This window comes from Glycine max, chromosome 16 (genome assembly GCF_000004515.6).
Source record: "Glycine max cultivar Williams 82 chromosome 16, Glycine_max_v4.0, whole genome shotgun sequence".
In the NCBI taxonomy this organism is placed as follows: Eukaryota; Viridiplantae; Streptophyta; class Magnoliopsida; order Fabales; family Fabaceae; genus Glycine; species Glycine max.
Genome location: NC_038252.2, coordinates 816977 through 831944, shown reverse-complemented (window position 1 = coordinate 831944; position 14968 = coordinate 816977). Strand labels below are relative to the sequence as shown.

At 29.7% G+C, this 14968-nt stretch overlaps 1 protein-coding gene across 1 annotated transcript; it reads right to left on the bottom strand.

The window, feature by feature from the left end:
- Nucleotides 1-129: 129 nt before the first annotated feature.
- On the bottom strand, nt 130-10280 carry LOC100811364 (inter alpha-trypsin inhibitor, heavy chain 4). The gene is made up of 13 exons (XM_006598774.4): nt 9795-10280; nt 6161-6313; nt 5845-6057; nt 5671-5760; nt 5390-5506; nt 4670-4939; nt 3787-3946; nt 3049-3126; nt 2782-2882; nt 2492-2662; nt 1902-1976; nt 710-823; nt 130-577 (listed from the first exon to the last, which is right to left on the bottom strand). The coding sequence occupies exons 1-13, from the start codon at nt 10089-10091 to the stop codon at nt 242-244; spliced, it is 2175 nt and encodes a 724-aa protein (XP_006598837.2). The 5' UTR covers nt 10092-10280; the 3' UTR covers nt 130-241.
- Between the last annotated feature and the right edge of the window lie 4688 nt (nt 10281-14968).

The following is a 14968-nucleotide window of genomic DNA, read 5'->3' as shown; positions in this document are numbered from 1 at the left end:
TGCTTTAGAAGTAAAATGAAAAGAAAACACAAGCCCATCAGGAAATAAAATAGTAAAATCAATTTTGATCCAATTATTTTCTCTATTTCTCCTATTTTAGACGAGGAACTGAGGAAATATAAGCAAGTATAAGTTGTAATCAGCATAGCACGAGAGCTTATATAATAATAATATATACATTGTTAACAATTTGTAATATCAAATAGTTTTTCTATGTTTAACTTAAGCATATAACTTTATTTCACTGCAAACAATCACACTCGCAGAGCTCAACACAGCATTTGATTAGCTCAAAACAGGCCAGGGCTGCACAAATCTGAGTGCAAACGATGGTGCACTGGTCATTGACAAAAGTGCAAGTCTGCAACAGACACATGCCACAACAGGTATCAGCCAATCGACCACAGCAATTCGAAGCAGCCCTCCCCAGTAGTCCTTCAGGTGGTTTTGCTTCTTTTATAGCTGGTGGCAAATTCTCAGCTGTTGCTTTCAAGTCACCAAATCCAAGACTCAACCCTCCAAGAAATAAGTTCTGGTTGTTGAGTTCCAACTTCTGGAAGCTAAGTTTGTTGTATGCCTGTTTTGTTTAGAAACGTAGGTATTCAGACATATATTGCGCAAAGGGAAAATGGAAATATTCTAATATTTTTCGAGTTAGATGAAGGTAAAGTTTGGGCTTATTTTTCTAATATCCAAGACAAAGGTCTACCTTTTGTAACAGAAATTGTTCAGGTGTCTTCTTCCCTTCATCACTCTGTACAAGAACCATGTTCATGCAGGTATACTCTGACGGGACTTTATTTTGAATGCTCATTTTAGTGACCTATTAGAGAGTAGTTTGGCATTTGCTTATAAATGAGTGGTGCAGCAAAACACAAAATATACCATAAACACTTGAAAGAATATCAAAGTAAAACTAGATTAAAGTGAAAATCCATATTTATCCCAGCTTATTTGCCGATTTTAAAAGTAGAGCAAAGACTTGCATTTCATAATGAGTTAAATTAAAATTTTGGTTCTTATACTTCCCCATTTTCGACTAATTCCAACAAAAAAGTTTACATTTCGGTTCCTACATTAAAAAATGTTGATGAATTGATCCTTATTCCTTACCAATTATCAAAGTTATAACAGTGTTAGATTTTGTCTGAGTTGACAAACTCTTATTGTGTTGGTTCTTAAGTTATCATATAGGACAAAGAATTGTCAACTTAGCAAAATCTAATACTGTTGTAACTTCAGCAATAAATATGAATCAATTCGTCACAGTGTCGTGTTGATACCACCAAGAACGGTAAAAAAAAATTCAAAAGAAAAAAAATGAAAAATTGGATCTATGTCCAATGGATTACAATTACGAAAAAAAAGTATTTTGTTTTGGTTTGACCGGTAACTTTATATGAAATAGCGGATAGGATTAATTTAGTAAAAAAATTTCCCCAAGATATGTTCCAAGAAAGAAATAATTTGAAACTTAAAGTTATTAATTATATACTTTCTCGAAATGAAAAATCCATTCGGGGAATTTCTGATACAAGTATTCAATTAGTTAAGACTTGTTTCGAATCTTGGAACTAAAATGTAGAATATTTTCATGTTGGGTGCAAAAGGAATAATGATATAAGGATCAATTTTTATTTTAACACATTAACAATATATCACACTTGGATAGCAGACACGTTTTTTTCCCCAAAACAACATTTTTCAGTCAAGCACTCTCCAGCCCTGTTTTCCTGCAACTCTTTCTGTGAATGTCAGTGCGTAAATTCAGTGACTGTTTGAAATGAATGTCTTAATGTAAACTGGTCTCCTTAAATTTTCTATTTTCACCTTTTTTTAGTTTCTTTTTCTCTTTCAAAAGAAATTCAATATGCACAAAAATAGATAATAGACAAGCAAACCTTCTCCTCCAGCTCTTCACTTTTTAACAACCATGCTTGAGCAGTGACCTGGTCTATATGTCTCTTTGAAAGGACCTGAAGAGAATACCAAAATTTATATCAAATTTCAGCGCATAGTCGAGTATGCATTCAGAAATCACCCTATTTAAAGGATCTACATTTCAAATGATTCGGTAACTTGAAAACCTTTTATCTCAATGATATGAAATACATGCCACATGTCCAAGGAAGAAACCTATAATACAGAACCGGTCTAGGTTTTGACAGATGAATGTCTCAACTCTCAAGGGTTTAAGAATTGATTTACAGATTTAGATGTTACATACATTTGCGAAAGAATGAGTAAAAGACCATGCACTTTTAATGCACCGACTGCCTTCCCAACCAAAATAAAGTGTTGAGTGAACAATGGAAGTAAATAGTGAAGCCAACAGCAGCACAACATTGCACATGGTGATATGATACTATGTAGGAGGAGCTATGCATATGAGTTGCATGGTAATATTCAGTTCCCATTTGCTAAGACGGGATAAATCACAACCAGATATGATGAATACGTTGTAAATTAAGCCTTAGGAGTGAGATATTACATTACTGAGCTGCATATCCTTTTCTCTTTTCACTTTAAGGCCTACTACGAAGTTAGTCTTATTTGCCAAAGTACCAGTGACTTTAACTAATTCAGGAAAAGTTCCACTGTATCTTCCTGATAGGATCAACGGACTTTCAAATGATATATCTTGTATATGAGTTGGGAATAACTGCAATAATCAGAATATAGATTAAGCATCAAAAAGATGTAATATAACATGTAAATATGATATATCATTAGAGCGCTTTTTCAGTCATAATTAAGGATAAAACTTTAATGGATATGTACCTCAAGTGAATCAAGACCTTCTAAACTTTTGATTGTTATATCAGCAACCATAACTGATGAAGCTGTACTGAATAGCCTTTGCATTCTAAAGTCAATTGAATCTAGACAAGATAAAAATAATAATAATAATAATACTTCAAATATGTATGATGGAGCAGAATCGTATTATGAAACAAATTTTTTTTTTTGAAAAAAAAAAATAAGCCACAAATTTGCGCTAACTTCAAGTTGCGATCTTAGGTTGACTGGGCAAGGAAAGAAACTGACCTAAATCATGAGCAGAATCATAGTGGCCCCTCCCAATTTGTGCTAGCATTTGCAGGAAGTAGTGATTACAATATAGACCTGAAATTTTCATATTACGAAACACAGAAATATTACTAAAAAATAAAAGTGTTGCAACAAATAATGAGATTGATAATAAATAAATCTGTGTTGGATATTATGCCAATAGGAAATATAGATAAATAGAAGCTTCTATATTCAGACTGACAACATCATAATAGTCACAAGCCCAAGAATTGGTAATTGACAAATACTCACTTCCTTAAAGAAAGAAAAAAGTTTTGGTTGCAAAAAGTTTGGGTGGATTGGAGGTAACCCCATTCCAAGGTCAGGGCTTTGCCAAACACTCAAAATGGTACTTATAGATGACCTGTGGATGAAAGTCCACCGGTAGAGTCAAACCCAAGACCTTGTCAATATTGGGTACGTACATTCTTGATTTACTTTATTCTTGGACAAAGAGGAAATATTTTCTAACCCTCTCATCTTGACAATTTAAAAAGCATGCAAAGCATTCATTTCTTCAGTTTAAAACATGCCTAAGTTTGAAAACATCTTTAGCTTTCACACGCAAAGAAAAACATTTTTGGTTACTTAAAACATTAGCTGCAGTAAAACACTTATCAAAGGTTGAAGTGTCAAACGAACATTGCCAATTAATGATACCCCGGAAACTATTTGCTGAAGAGTATAAATAGAAGAGGAAGCTAGAATTCTTGCCTATGCCAAAAGTATATATGCGAGGTGTTCGAACCAATTGCCCACTTGAGACATAGCTTTTCGCAAAATTGCATATATCTCTCTCATCCTCAACAGCCCCATCGGTAACGAGAAAAATAAGAGGGACCGAATCAGTTGATTTCTCAAGTAGCTTCATTGCCTAAGATAGAGCAAAATATTAAATAAAAAAACTCCTATTACAATATGTACATATTTAGGATTCAACATCCAAAAGTTTTGCACGGGATACAAGTTATTAAACACGGCATAGAATGTGCTGGTCTAAGTATACCATACCAGCAACAAATCTACCTTTTATCTTTATGTTTAGCATTACAAGCAAATCAAGCACAGATACCAAGTCCTGAAGTTTATAAGGCATGTGCTATTGTTAATCCTATAAAACTCCCAGACTCAAAGCGCAATGTACAAAAGATAAGGTTGTAGACTTTTAGCCATAAAAAAGCCAGAAGGTAGATTCCAAGACAAATGGGAGAATACAAAGTAAATAAGAATGAGTTTGTTTCATACAAATAACATGAGTAAATTTAACACTGCATCCAATCCAAAATCTAACAATGTTAGATATGAATCATTCCCACTTATATGTTACTCAACTTATTCATTCCTATTCAATGCAGGACTTCACTATCACTTGCCACTCCAACAAATTTGATGTATAAAAAATAAAATCAAAGAGCTAACAAGATAATAAAATAGTAGCCTTAGGCTTTACATCTCTCTTCTTAGACGTAATAATACTTCCATTAGTGCAGTTGAATTGAGAAAACAAAAATAACAGAGAAGTCGTAATTAGCAAGCAATGAAAAAAGAGAACAATGTTTTGCACATCACATTGAAATTTTCAACAGATAAGAATTACCTGTGTTAAGGGAAGCATGATATTAGTGTCACCATTAGCAATAAAATTGGTGTCAACCCACGTGGTAGCATTTAAAATTGCTTCCTCTGTAGCTCTTTCCATTGATGATGAAAATAAGTAAACCGTCCCATTGAAAGCTATAATGTTAAATGTATCTTGTGCACTTAGTTGAGAGAGTGATGTCAGTAGCGCATTCTTAGTGTTATCAAGAGGAGTTCCCTTCATACTTGCGCTTATATCTACTACAAACACCACATCCTTTTTAAAAACCTATCAAGCGACAGAATCCTCCATTATAAATGTGCTTGAAAAGTAAAGGCAGCATGATTGAACATTCGAAACAGACATGAACCTGTGCAATGCTAACTATATATTTCTATCTTCTTTTGAACTAGTTTTGTTCCTTGACAATTTTCCAAGTGCCATATGTTTCTAATTACTTCTATAAACATATATTATCTTTCTAACAAACAATTGTTCTTCCAGATGAAATTATTCTTGCTCAGTTAAAATCTTAGTAAAGAACAGGCAGATCCATCTTATTTGTTCATATACGAGGAAGAGAAATGGAGAAAGCTCACATGCAAGCTGCAAGATAACCATTTGATGCATTCGTGTTGCATGTATACATACAACCTGATATAGCTAACCCATGTTAAAGCAATCACAAGTAAATTTTAGAAAAGAAAAAAAATGGCATATCATAATATTGCAACAGACCTTTCTATCCGGGCTGTTTCCCGGGTAAAGATACAAGCAAAATATCTCTCTTTCGTCAAAATCACGCAGGAATGGAGATTGCAAGAGAACTGCTCCAAATATGTCATTGGAAGAAACCTGCATAAAAAAAGCGCCAGACCATTAAGTTAATAAATTTTTATTATGGCACAGATAATATTCAGGTCTGATTCTGAATGTCTTTGGCTCAGAATCCACTCCTTGTTGCTAGTATGAAATTGAATTTAAAATAATTTTAATAGAATTTTATGCTTAGGTCTTACAGAGTACGAAAAACTTAAGTCTGTACTTGACCATGCAGGCACTTCTGCTTCATATGATAAATTTAATTTGCCAGCTTGGCGCAGTAGTTCCTGGAAAGTCGTAAAGATAATGTTTAGTTCAAGTCTAACGGAAGCCAAACTGAGCTTTGTAATAACACAATAGATTTTTTTTACCTTAAAGGGATGACTGGTGGTTTTGCATAACACTTCCGTTGTAGCACCAGAATTCACTTTCAAAAATATCTTCTCTTTCTTAGAAATTTTTCTTCCAGCAGGGTTGACGTATGAGGGAAAGCTGAAAGGGACACAGAGAGATAACTGGCCATCATGAAATAATATTTTCTGTGACCATCTGATCTTAATTGAGAAGACAGAGCCACCCCTAAACTGCAAGACAAAAATAATTTCACAAATAAATAGGCTGTGCGCATTAATAGCTATCAACATCAAGTATTAACAATGAAGTTTTGTTTTGCTATGCAATAATAACCTGTGGAATCTTAACGGTGTATATATGGCTTTTCACAAAGTATCCGTCTTTAGCTTTGGCCACTTTATCCTTATCCTTTTCGTCTTTCAGAGAGATCAATTCAGTATGATAAGATTTTCCAGAACCATCAACCTCTAGACCTAGAAGTGAACCCTGTTAGCCACATTATATTAACTTGAGAACTCACGAAACAAACAGCATATCAAGTTGTAGAAAAAATTGGCGTGCAGTTTCATCAAGCATCATGACATAAATCTAATAACAAAACATTCCATGCTATTCACCATCATGACAATATTAATGATGTAACAAGATCGACTAAGAAACGCAACTTAATAAGCACATGTGCATCTTGATGATTACGCTCGCAACACTGAAAACCCAACTTCTATAGATTGTTAGGATGACAGAGTGGACGTAACACATATTCATATTGTCTTGACAAATGATGTCAGCTAATTATAATTATAATTAATTAACAATTAATCATCTCTGATTTAAATCATGAGAACTAGAAGCTTTCCTCTCTGCTTCACTACTCAAGATAACAAGCATGAGCTGTAGAACTGAGTGCAATATCACCCACTAGAAAAGGTGGGACATGCTTCAAAAGCACTTCTAGTTTGTAAAAACACCCTTTTAAGTCTGATCCATCCACACAATCAATCCTCTTCCCAGTCATTTGGAAATTGCTAGTAAGAATGAATGTCAACTAAGCAAAACGCAAACTGTTATTACTCTACCAAATTGATCTCATTCATAACATCCTATTGTTGACGGAGTAAACATATGCATTGCCGAGCATTATGCTTTATAATTTTGCATTTTTTGTTCTGTAATTCTTCGGAGAAGTGTATACTCACGGGGGCCTCTTATTATGATAAGCAAAGAAACACTTGCCAAAACTGCAAATAAGTTTCTTTTTTCTCGAAAACTAAAAACTGTTTTTAAAATTGTATTCAAACAAGTCCTTAGTATCCTTTGGCTTCGTTATAAAGAACCGTAGTCTTGAACTTACAGGATATTGGATACATCACGTATTCTCTTGAAAACTCCACATCCCTTTGATTTTACCAAAATAGCTTGACAAATAAATATCTTTTCATTAGTAACAACATTTTCCTGAAAACATTTTTATAGAAAATTATCCATTACAAAATAAATGAATAATACATACATCAAAAGTGTATCTTTTACATTATTATTCAATTACAAACCCTCCGAATAATAATAATAATAATAATTACTATTATTATTTACTAAAAAAATACTCTAATTTATGAGTGTTTTGTTCAGTTATTTTACGTTAATGCATTCACCAAATAAAAAATATTCTAATTTTTTCCCCGCTAAATATTAAATAATGCAAAATATTATAAGGTTAGTTGTGTTGATATTCCTTAAAATTAAGTTTTTTTATAAAGAAAATAATGTTAATTACACTTTTCTTAAATAAAAGTTATACCTAACTTCCTTGCCCTTCCCTTATTATTATTTTTTAAAATACTACGTGCATGGTTCGTATCTAAAAATTAGGAATTTATGTGTAACTTCCTAAAAAACATGTCTCAACATGTAAAAATAATATATGAAGTTAGAAAAGTAAGTATAATTTTTCAATCAAGATGGATGTTAACATAGTTAACATTATTTTCAAGTAAAGATAATATAGTTAACCCAATATTATATGAATGTAAGGTTGAGATGAGATTCAATCTAAATAAGTTATTTAAAACATATGGTCCCTCGAAAAGATCAAATGACTTTATGTTTGAATATTTTTTTTAACATATATGCATAATCCAATGATTGGGATATTTTCCTATTTTAGTTATGGTAGGAAAAATAACAAGGCTTTATTCAAAAATAAATAAAATAACAGGGATTATAAAGTAATTAATAACACCACTTTTTTACTGCAACTATCCGAGTATTTTTCTTTCCTGCTTTTTTATTTTACAAAGATATTACTTTATTTTTATTTTATTTCTTTTTTTTACCGATTCTTTTTATTTCTTTGGTGTTTGATTTATTATTTGTTTTTACTTTTAGCTTATATACATTTAGAGTTTAGTTATCATGGATTGCTAGTGAGAAAAAAATTATATCGTCATGAGAATTTATTTTCGGCATAATCTTTAAGGTAAGTATTATAAAAAGAAATAACAAACTTATTATATTTCATAATATATGATAAAGTGACAATATAAAAGCTTAAACATGTCAGTGCATTAAATTAAATCTGTATATTTAATAATAATAATAATAACTCAAAACAACTTATTTTTATATTTTCTTAATGTTCTGAATTAAAATATTATTTTCACAATCTCCTTCACAATTTTTGAAAACAAAATTAAAACAATTTAATATTTCTATCAATCGTTACCTACTGAAAATGTAAACATAAAATAAATAAATAAAAATACCACATTAAATTAAATTTCAATTTTTTTATTTACTTCTCTCACGAAATTTTCAAAACAATAAATCAAATAAAATTATTTTTATAATTATTAATGAAAACATAATAACTAAAAAAAAGGATAAAAACAAACCAAATTAAATACTTTTCTCGTATTATTTCCTTGTTTCACTTTTTTTGTTTGGCCCATGAACATTCAAATGTTTTTATTTTTTTTGGAAACCGACGTTTGTATTATTAGCTTGTTCACAAGGAACAAACTTTTTTAAGAGTGGGTTTGGATGTTAAGAATTTCAAATACTTTAAATTGAAATTCTTTTATTTGTAAAATTTTGTGTTTGGATAAAAAAAGTTAAAGTTACCAGGGTGAAAAAAAATATGATTGGTGTATTAGTTGTATGTGTTTCTCCCTCTACATTCACACTCGATCGATATTAAAAGTTCATGTAGTATTTCTTTGAGAAGGAGAAAATTATAAGAACAAAATTTTCAATTTTTCATCTTTTAGAAAGAAATTGAAATTTTTAAATTTTTAGTTGTTTAAAACTCTGTTTTAAAATTTTAAATTCTTCAAAAAAATAATAAATTTTAGATTACAGAATTAAATTATTTGATAAATTATTTTTCTCAATTAAAAATCCTGTCAAACGCATCCTAAAGGTTTTTTTTTAACAATTCCAACAAAAACTTTCCTCAACTTTTGCCATAAATCATTAATTTTAATCGCGCTATTACTTTCTAACAAATAACCTGTTTAGGCCCTAACAACTTTTTGTTGAGTAATAAATAGGCCTAACAACTTCACTTTTCAATCATTAATTTTCTCCGCCAACAAAATAATTCAATTTTACCCTACTTCTCAAACAATCAAACACATGCACAATTGCTCACAATCTTCTTTTTTACTCTTTATATGCATTTTTCATACATATATACATATCCTTTTTACAGCGATACATCAAGCGGGTACATTATTTTTTAACTTTATTAGTATCATCGTCAGAATGAGAAAAAAGAAAAGAGATAATAGGCAGAGATTTAGTATGTACGATTATTAGTTCACAACATAGAAATTAAAGTCAAAGAATTACATAAAGTAGTATATTTCGATATTTTGTATTTAAATTCAAATTACTTAAGGAAAATAAAAAATATGCATGATGCATGATAATTGGAATTGATATTATAGTTGCTGAGCATTTATTTTACCTCTTCACCTATAGGTATGGCAACCTGGCAATCACACGTACTACTTGCTGTCACGCAATGCACGCGCCACTTCCCGGAGACCGTTACGAACGCCGTGTCCAAGGAGCATTCAACTTCCATGCCCACGCCGTGAAGCTCCAGCGGTATCAGCGCCGGAGGCTCGCACTGACCGAGCACGTACGGCTGGTAGCTCCGAATGTCCGGATTCCCCCCCTTCGCCGGATCAGATATCCCGGCGTAACTTTTCGGCTCCGTCGGAAGGTATCCATCCGGCGACTTCAAAAGGGACCGCAACATCGCCGGCGCAGGCGACGGAGCCGATCCTTTGCCGTAGTATACTCACTTAGAGAGGTTGAGTCCGACTTCTGCGCAACGGGAGAAATAGTCGGTCATCCCGCTCGCCGGCGAGGTGTGTGAAGGAAGTTAGAGAGAGAGAGAGATTGGAATTTTTGGATGATATAAGGTTTTGATGACTGACAGGTCATTGCTCGGCCGGTGATGATGATGGTACGAGAGATAGCGAGCGAGTAATCATGGGGAGTGTACACTGTGAAGACCAGTATCCGAGGTAGCTTTTAAGGAATAGTTAAACAAAGCAAACCACCGATAAAAAATGACAAAGGTGACTGGGAAGGAAAATAACGTAAATGTGTATATCTAGATTAATTGATTAAATATTTTTATATAAAATAACATATAATTAAAATTATCAACAAAATAATTTTGCTAGGTAACTGCTGTCATTACAAATAAACATAAGACAAAATATTATAAGGATGTACGGTCAATTTATTATTAATAATGATTTTTCTTTTGAAAAAATTAAAATGAAAATGATACATACTATAGTTAATATAATTTTTTTAAATACCACCCAACTATATTTTTTAATTGATATATTTTGATTTCTTAATCACTGATATGCAGGTTAAAAGATCATACTGAAGCCATGTCGCATTAACAAACATGAAAATGAAATGCCTACCACGTGCACCATGTTCGAAATTGAAACAAAGAATTTGAAGGATAAATACACAATAAAAAAAAATGAGAATCTCTAATTTGCTTCTTTTAGAGGAGGTTCACTAAAGTTATAATCCTTTTTCTTTTTCTTATATATTAATTATATTTAAATAATTTACTATTTAAATAGACATTTAGTCAATAAATTATTTAAGCGATGGTCCCACTTGTCCTGAGCTTTTGTTATGGTCAGTCACAAGAAGCCAAGCATAATCATATGCTAAACTTTTATTGAAAGATAAGCTAAGGATCACCATTCACCAGTGGATTTTTTTTTTTTTTAACATTTGCTTGATAATTTTGTTTTTGGGTGATGAAAACAAAGTGGCCATGCTGTATATACAGTATATACTATTGGTGATTGAAGGCCCTAGTAATTAAATGAAGTACTTTGCATATTGGGTACTGTATGTAAAAGTCTTGAAGGCTTTAGTAATTAAATGAAGTACTTTTTGGTTACACTATGCAAATGCCTAAACTCAAAAAGTCTCAATATTTTTTTTTACCATATAAGACGTATAAAGTATCTACTAACTTATTAAAGATTAATTTTTGTCAAAAAATAATAATTGATAAAAAAATATAGCAGGGAAAAAACAGAAATTTTGATATAAATAAATAAATTTCTTTTCTAAAAAGAAAAATGACTTCTATTTTCTAATTGGAAATCAATGGATCGCAGGGCCGGAAAGTTTTTTGTGGGTGGAGTTGTGACATGTAATATTAATAATATTTATTTAACTTAGTGTGAAAAGAATCCTAAGTGATATCGCAAATTTAAGGGATTGATTAGTCGAAAGTGGAAACACTTGCATTTAAGTGGAGCCATATTATTGTTTTGTTAGGGCTGTGAAGTGAAGTTCTCTTTATGTGAGGTACATTGTTTCTGGTGTTAGAAGGAAAATGAAAGCGATGCGACCAAAATACATATATAGGGTGGTCCCTTGTCATATTATTATGGTCTGTGCATAGACGAGTAGGCAAACATATATACAGGAACTCAATTCAAGATAGATCGATATGATACTTATAAAATACTCCTAACGTAGTCATTCAAATGAGTTTTGTCATTACCAAAAAAAAATAAAAATCAAACAAGTTTTGTACGTAATTTTATAAGTCTTAATAAATGTTAAACGCTAATAAAAAGTGTATTAAAAATGTTATTTTGTATTTCCTCTCTTCAACAAATTAAAACCAAATTGATGACTTTTGTCCATTCCACAAATGATAATACACTTTCTTACTTTAATTTGGGTGTTGAGATGCTTTAGTTTATTAGCAATTGAGAATATTCTAGTTTTATTTATGTCCAGATGAATTTTAAACTTTTAATATAGAAACAATATATTTTCCGTCGAAGATGCTTTATAATATAATTGTTATCAATATATTTTTTATTCTAAAAAATAATAAAATAGTATAGAGTGATATTTTGACAGTAATTTTATATAAAATATGCCCTTTTAAAGAACATTTTTAATGCACAAAAATGATATTAAAATAAAATTCTGATATAAAAAAATTGACTTTAAAAAATATTTTGTTGAATTATTATTCCAGGACTAAATTAAAATAATTATCTAGTATTTTTTAGACGGCCAAAGTCGTGTTCACTCTGTAATTTGGTATTTTGTTCTTCACAAGGATAGCACATAAATTTACTAAATGACTTCACTTGACTTGACCTTAATCCATATTGCCAATCATCCCAGCCAAGCTAGGTGGCTGACATCGAATTTAGGACTCTTGTTACTATTTTGCAAACATGAATTCAGGTTTTAAAATATCAAATTATAAATGATGAAAATCTATTTAAGTGAGTATTTTTTGTATTAAAATCTGTAAACTAAATTTTTAATGTCCTTGTATTAAATTTGTGAAATATATCTGCAACTAGGTTCAGTAGGTTGGGAAGACTTTCTGATTTTATTTCGAATATAAGAGAAAGAGACTCTTTAGAAAGCAGCAGCCGTATGAATAGGTACAACAACAAATAACATTATTCATAGCATGTAAATTGGGTTTTAATTAAAATATGATTGAATGATTTGATCTTTAGGGTGCCTTTGATATATGATAATATGCTCAAATGATTTGATCTAATGATTTGATCTTTAGGAACAAAAACTCAAATTTTTGTTATTTAGAAAATCATGGAACAATCTTATATCTCACATGAAAAGTATTCAAAAGATAACATATCCTACTCTATGCTAGATTCAATAATTTTATTGTGTCATGTATTTCGAATTCACATTATTTATTAGTTACAATAATTTCTTATCATGTAATTTATTTTGAAATCACATTATCTACTAATTATAATAATTATCATATCATGTATTTTAAATTCACATTATATAATAGTTACAACAACCTTATCATGTAATGTATTTCAAGTTTACATTATCGATTAATTAACTTGCTTGTATGGATTTTATATTTTAAATCCTCATAAAATATAATAATAATTTAAATTATATTAACATAATTAATATTAAAAAGAATATTTTAATAAATTTATATTATTATATTTGTATTGTCCATTATTAATCAAACAATATACCATATAAAAAAAAATTATCCTGTAACTTAAGAAATTCTCATGTGTTGTTCTCTTTATTGTTATACCTATTGTGTAAAGAAAAATTATCCTCTAACTTAAGTTTCGTCTCATTTGATACACATCGAGACATTTTCATACAAAAGTAAGAGCAATAAATTTAAGTTATATAACCATACTTGAATAGTTAAAATTAAATATCATGTATCACGGGATTTAATTTAATTGACCGAGTAAGGTAGGTAAATAGCGTAAATTTCATTTGTTTAATTTTTATGGATAAAAAAAATTAAATATCATGTGACATTTATAAAAAAAAAAATCACCAGTTTTTTAATTCCACAATATCCATATGATAAGATTTAATTATTAATGAACATCTATTTACTTTTTTAGAAGATGTATTTTATTAACAAGTTACACTTTTGACAAATTTTAATTATATCTTTTAAAATAATATTTCTAGAAAAAAATGTAATATATATATATATATATATATAAAATAATTTTTTTATTATTTCATATCATGTAAATACAGTAGATATATGTTAATAAACTCTAAAAAAATTGTTAACATATAGCCACTTATTTCATCATGAAATTTTAATGGCGGACCATGAAATTTAATTTTTGAGCATCGTGAAACCTTCAATATTACTAGTCATTCGAGCATCGTGACTTCGTAAGAAAGGCTCTGCTTCCTCATCATATCATTACAATTCGCAACTTTTTTTATAATTAAAATTACAATTTTTTTTCTTAACCCTTCGACTCACTTATAAGGAAAAAAAATTGAACAATTCAAAATTCGACAAAAACATAAATAAAATATGACAAAAAATTCTTTTCAAAAAATTTGCTTACAATATATAAATATATATATATATATATATATATATATATATATATATTTTAATTGGTTAAACATGTTAGATCTGAATGTTATAAATTCGTTAGTATCATATTTAATTCTTATGGATAATATATATATATATATATATATATATATATATATATATATATATATATATATATATTATGAATTCACTTTTTTTTTACCATTACAAATTATAATTATACATTTATATTACATTAAGAAAAAAAAATCCGTGGAGGCAATTGCTTCTGAACTCAAGAACGTAGGTCCGTCCCTTATTAAGATATTATAATAAGGAGTTGACCTAGAGATGGATAAAAATGAGAAAGTAAACAAAGTTTATTGCTTCGTTAATAGATTAATTTGTCTTATTTTGATACTTCTAAGGTTTACATAGAGAGGACTTTTAGACATTCGACGATAAAAATTGTAAAAAAAAAAAAAAGACTTCACAACATAAATTATGAGTTTCTTTTTTTTCGATATAAAAATTATGAGTTTTTTTACTGATTGATCAAATCATGTCAATTATGTGAGTAACTCTGCCCTTGGTTATTTAGTAATTTTCATTTTATTCCTTCTCAAACTTATTTAAGCTAATATAAATCTATTTTAAATATTTTTTTAATTTATATATTTATTTATCAATTCTTTTCTCAAACTTACATTTTTTTTCATTTTTGAAAATTACAAATTCTACTTTTAACA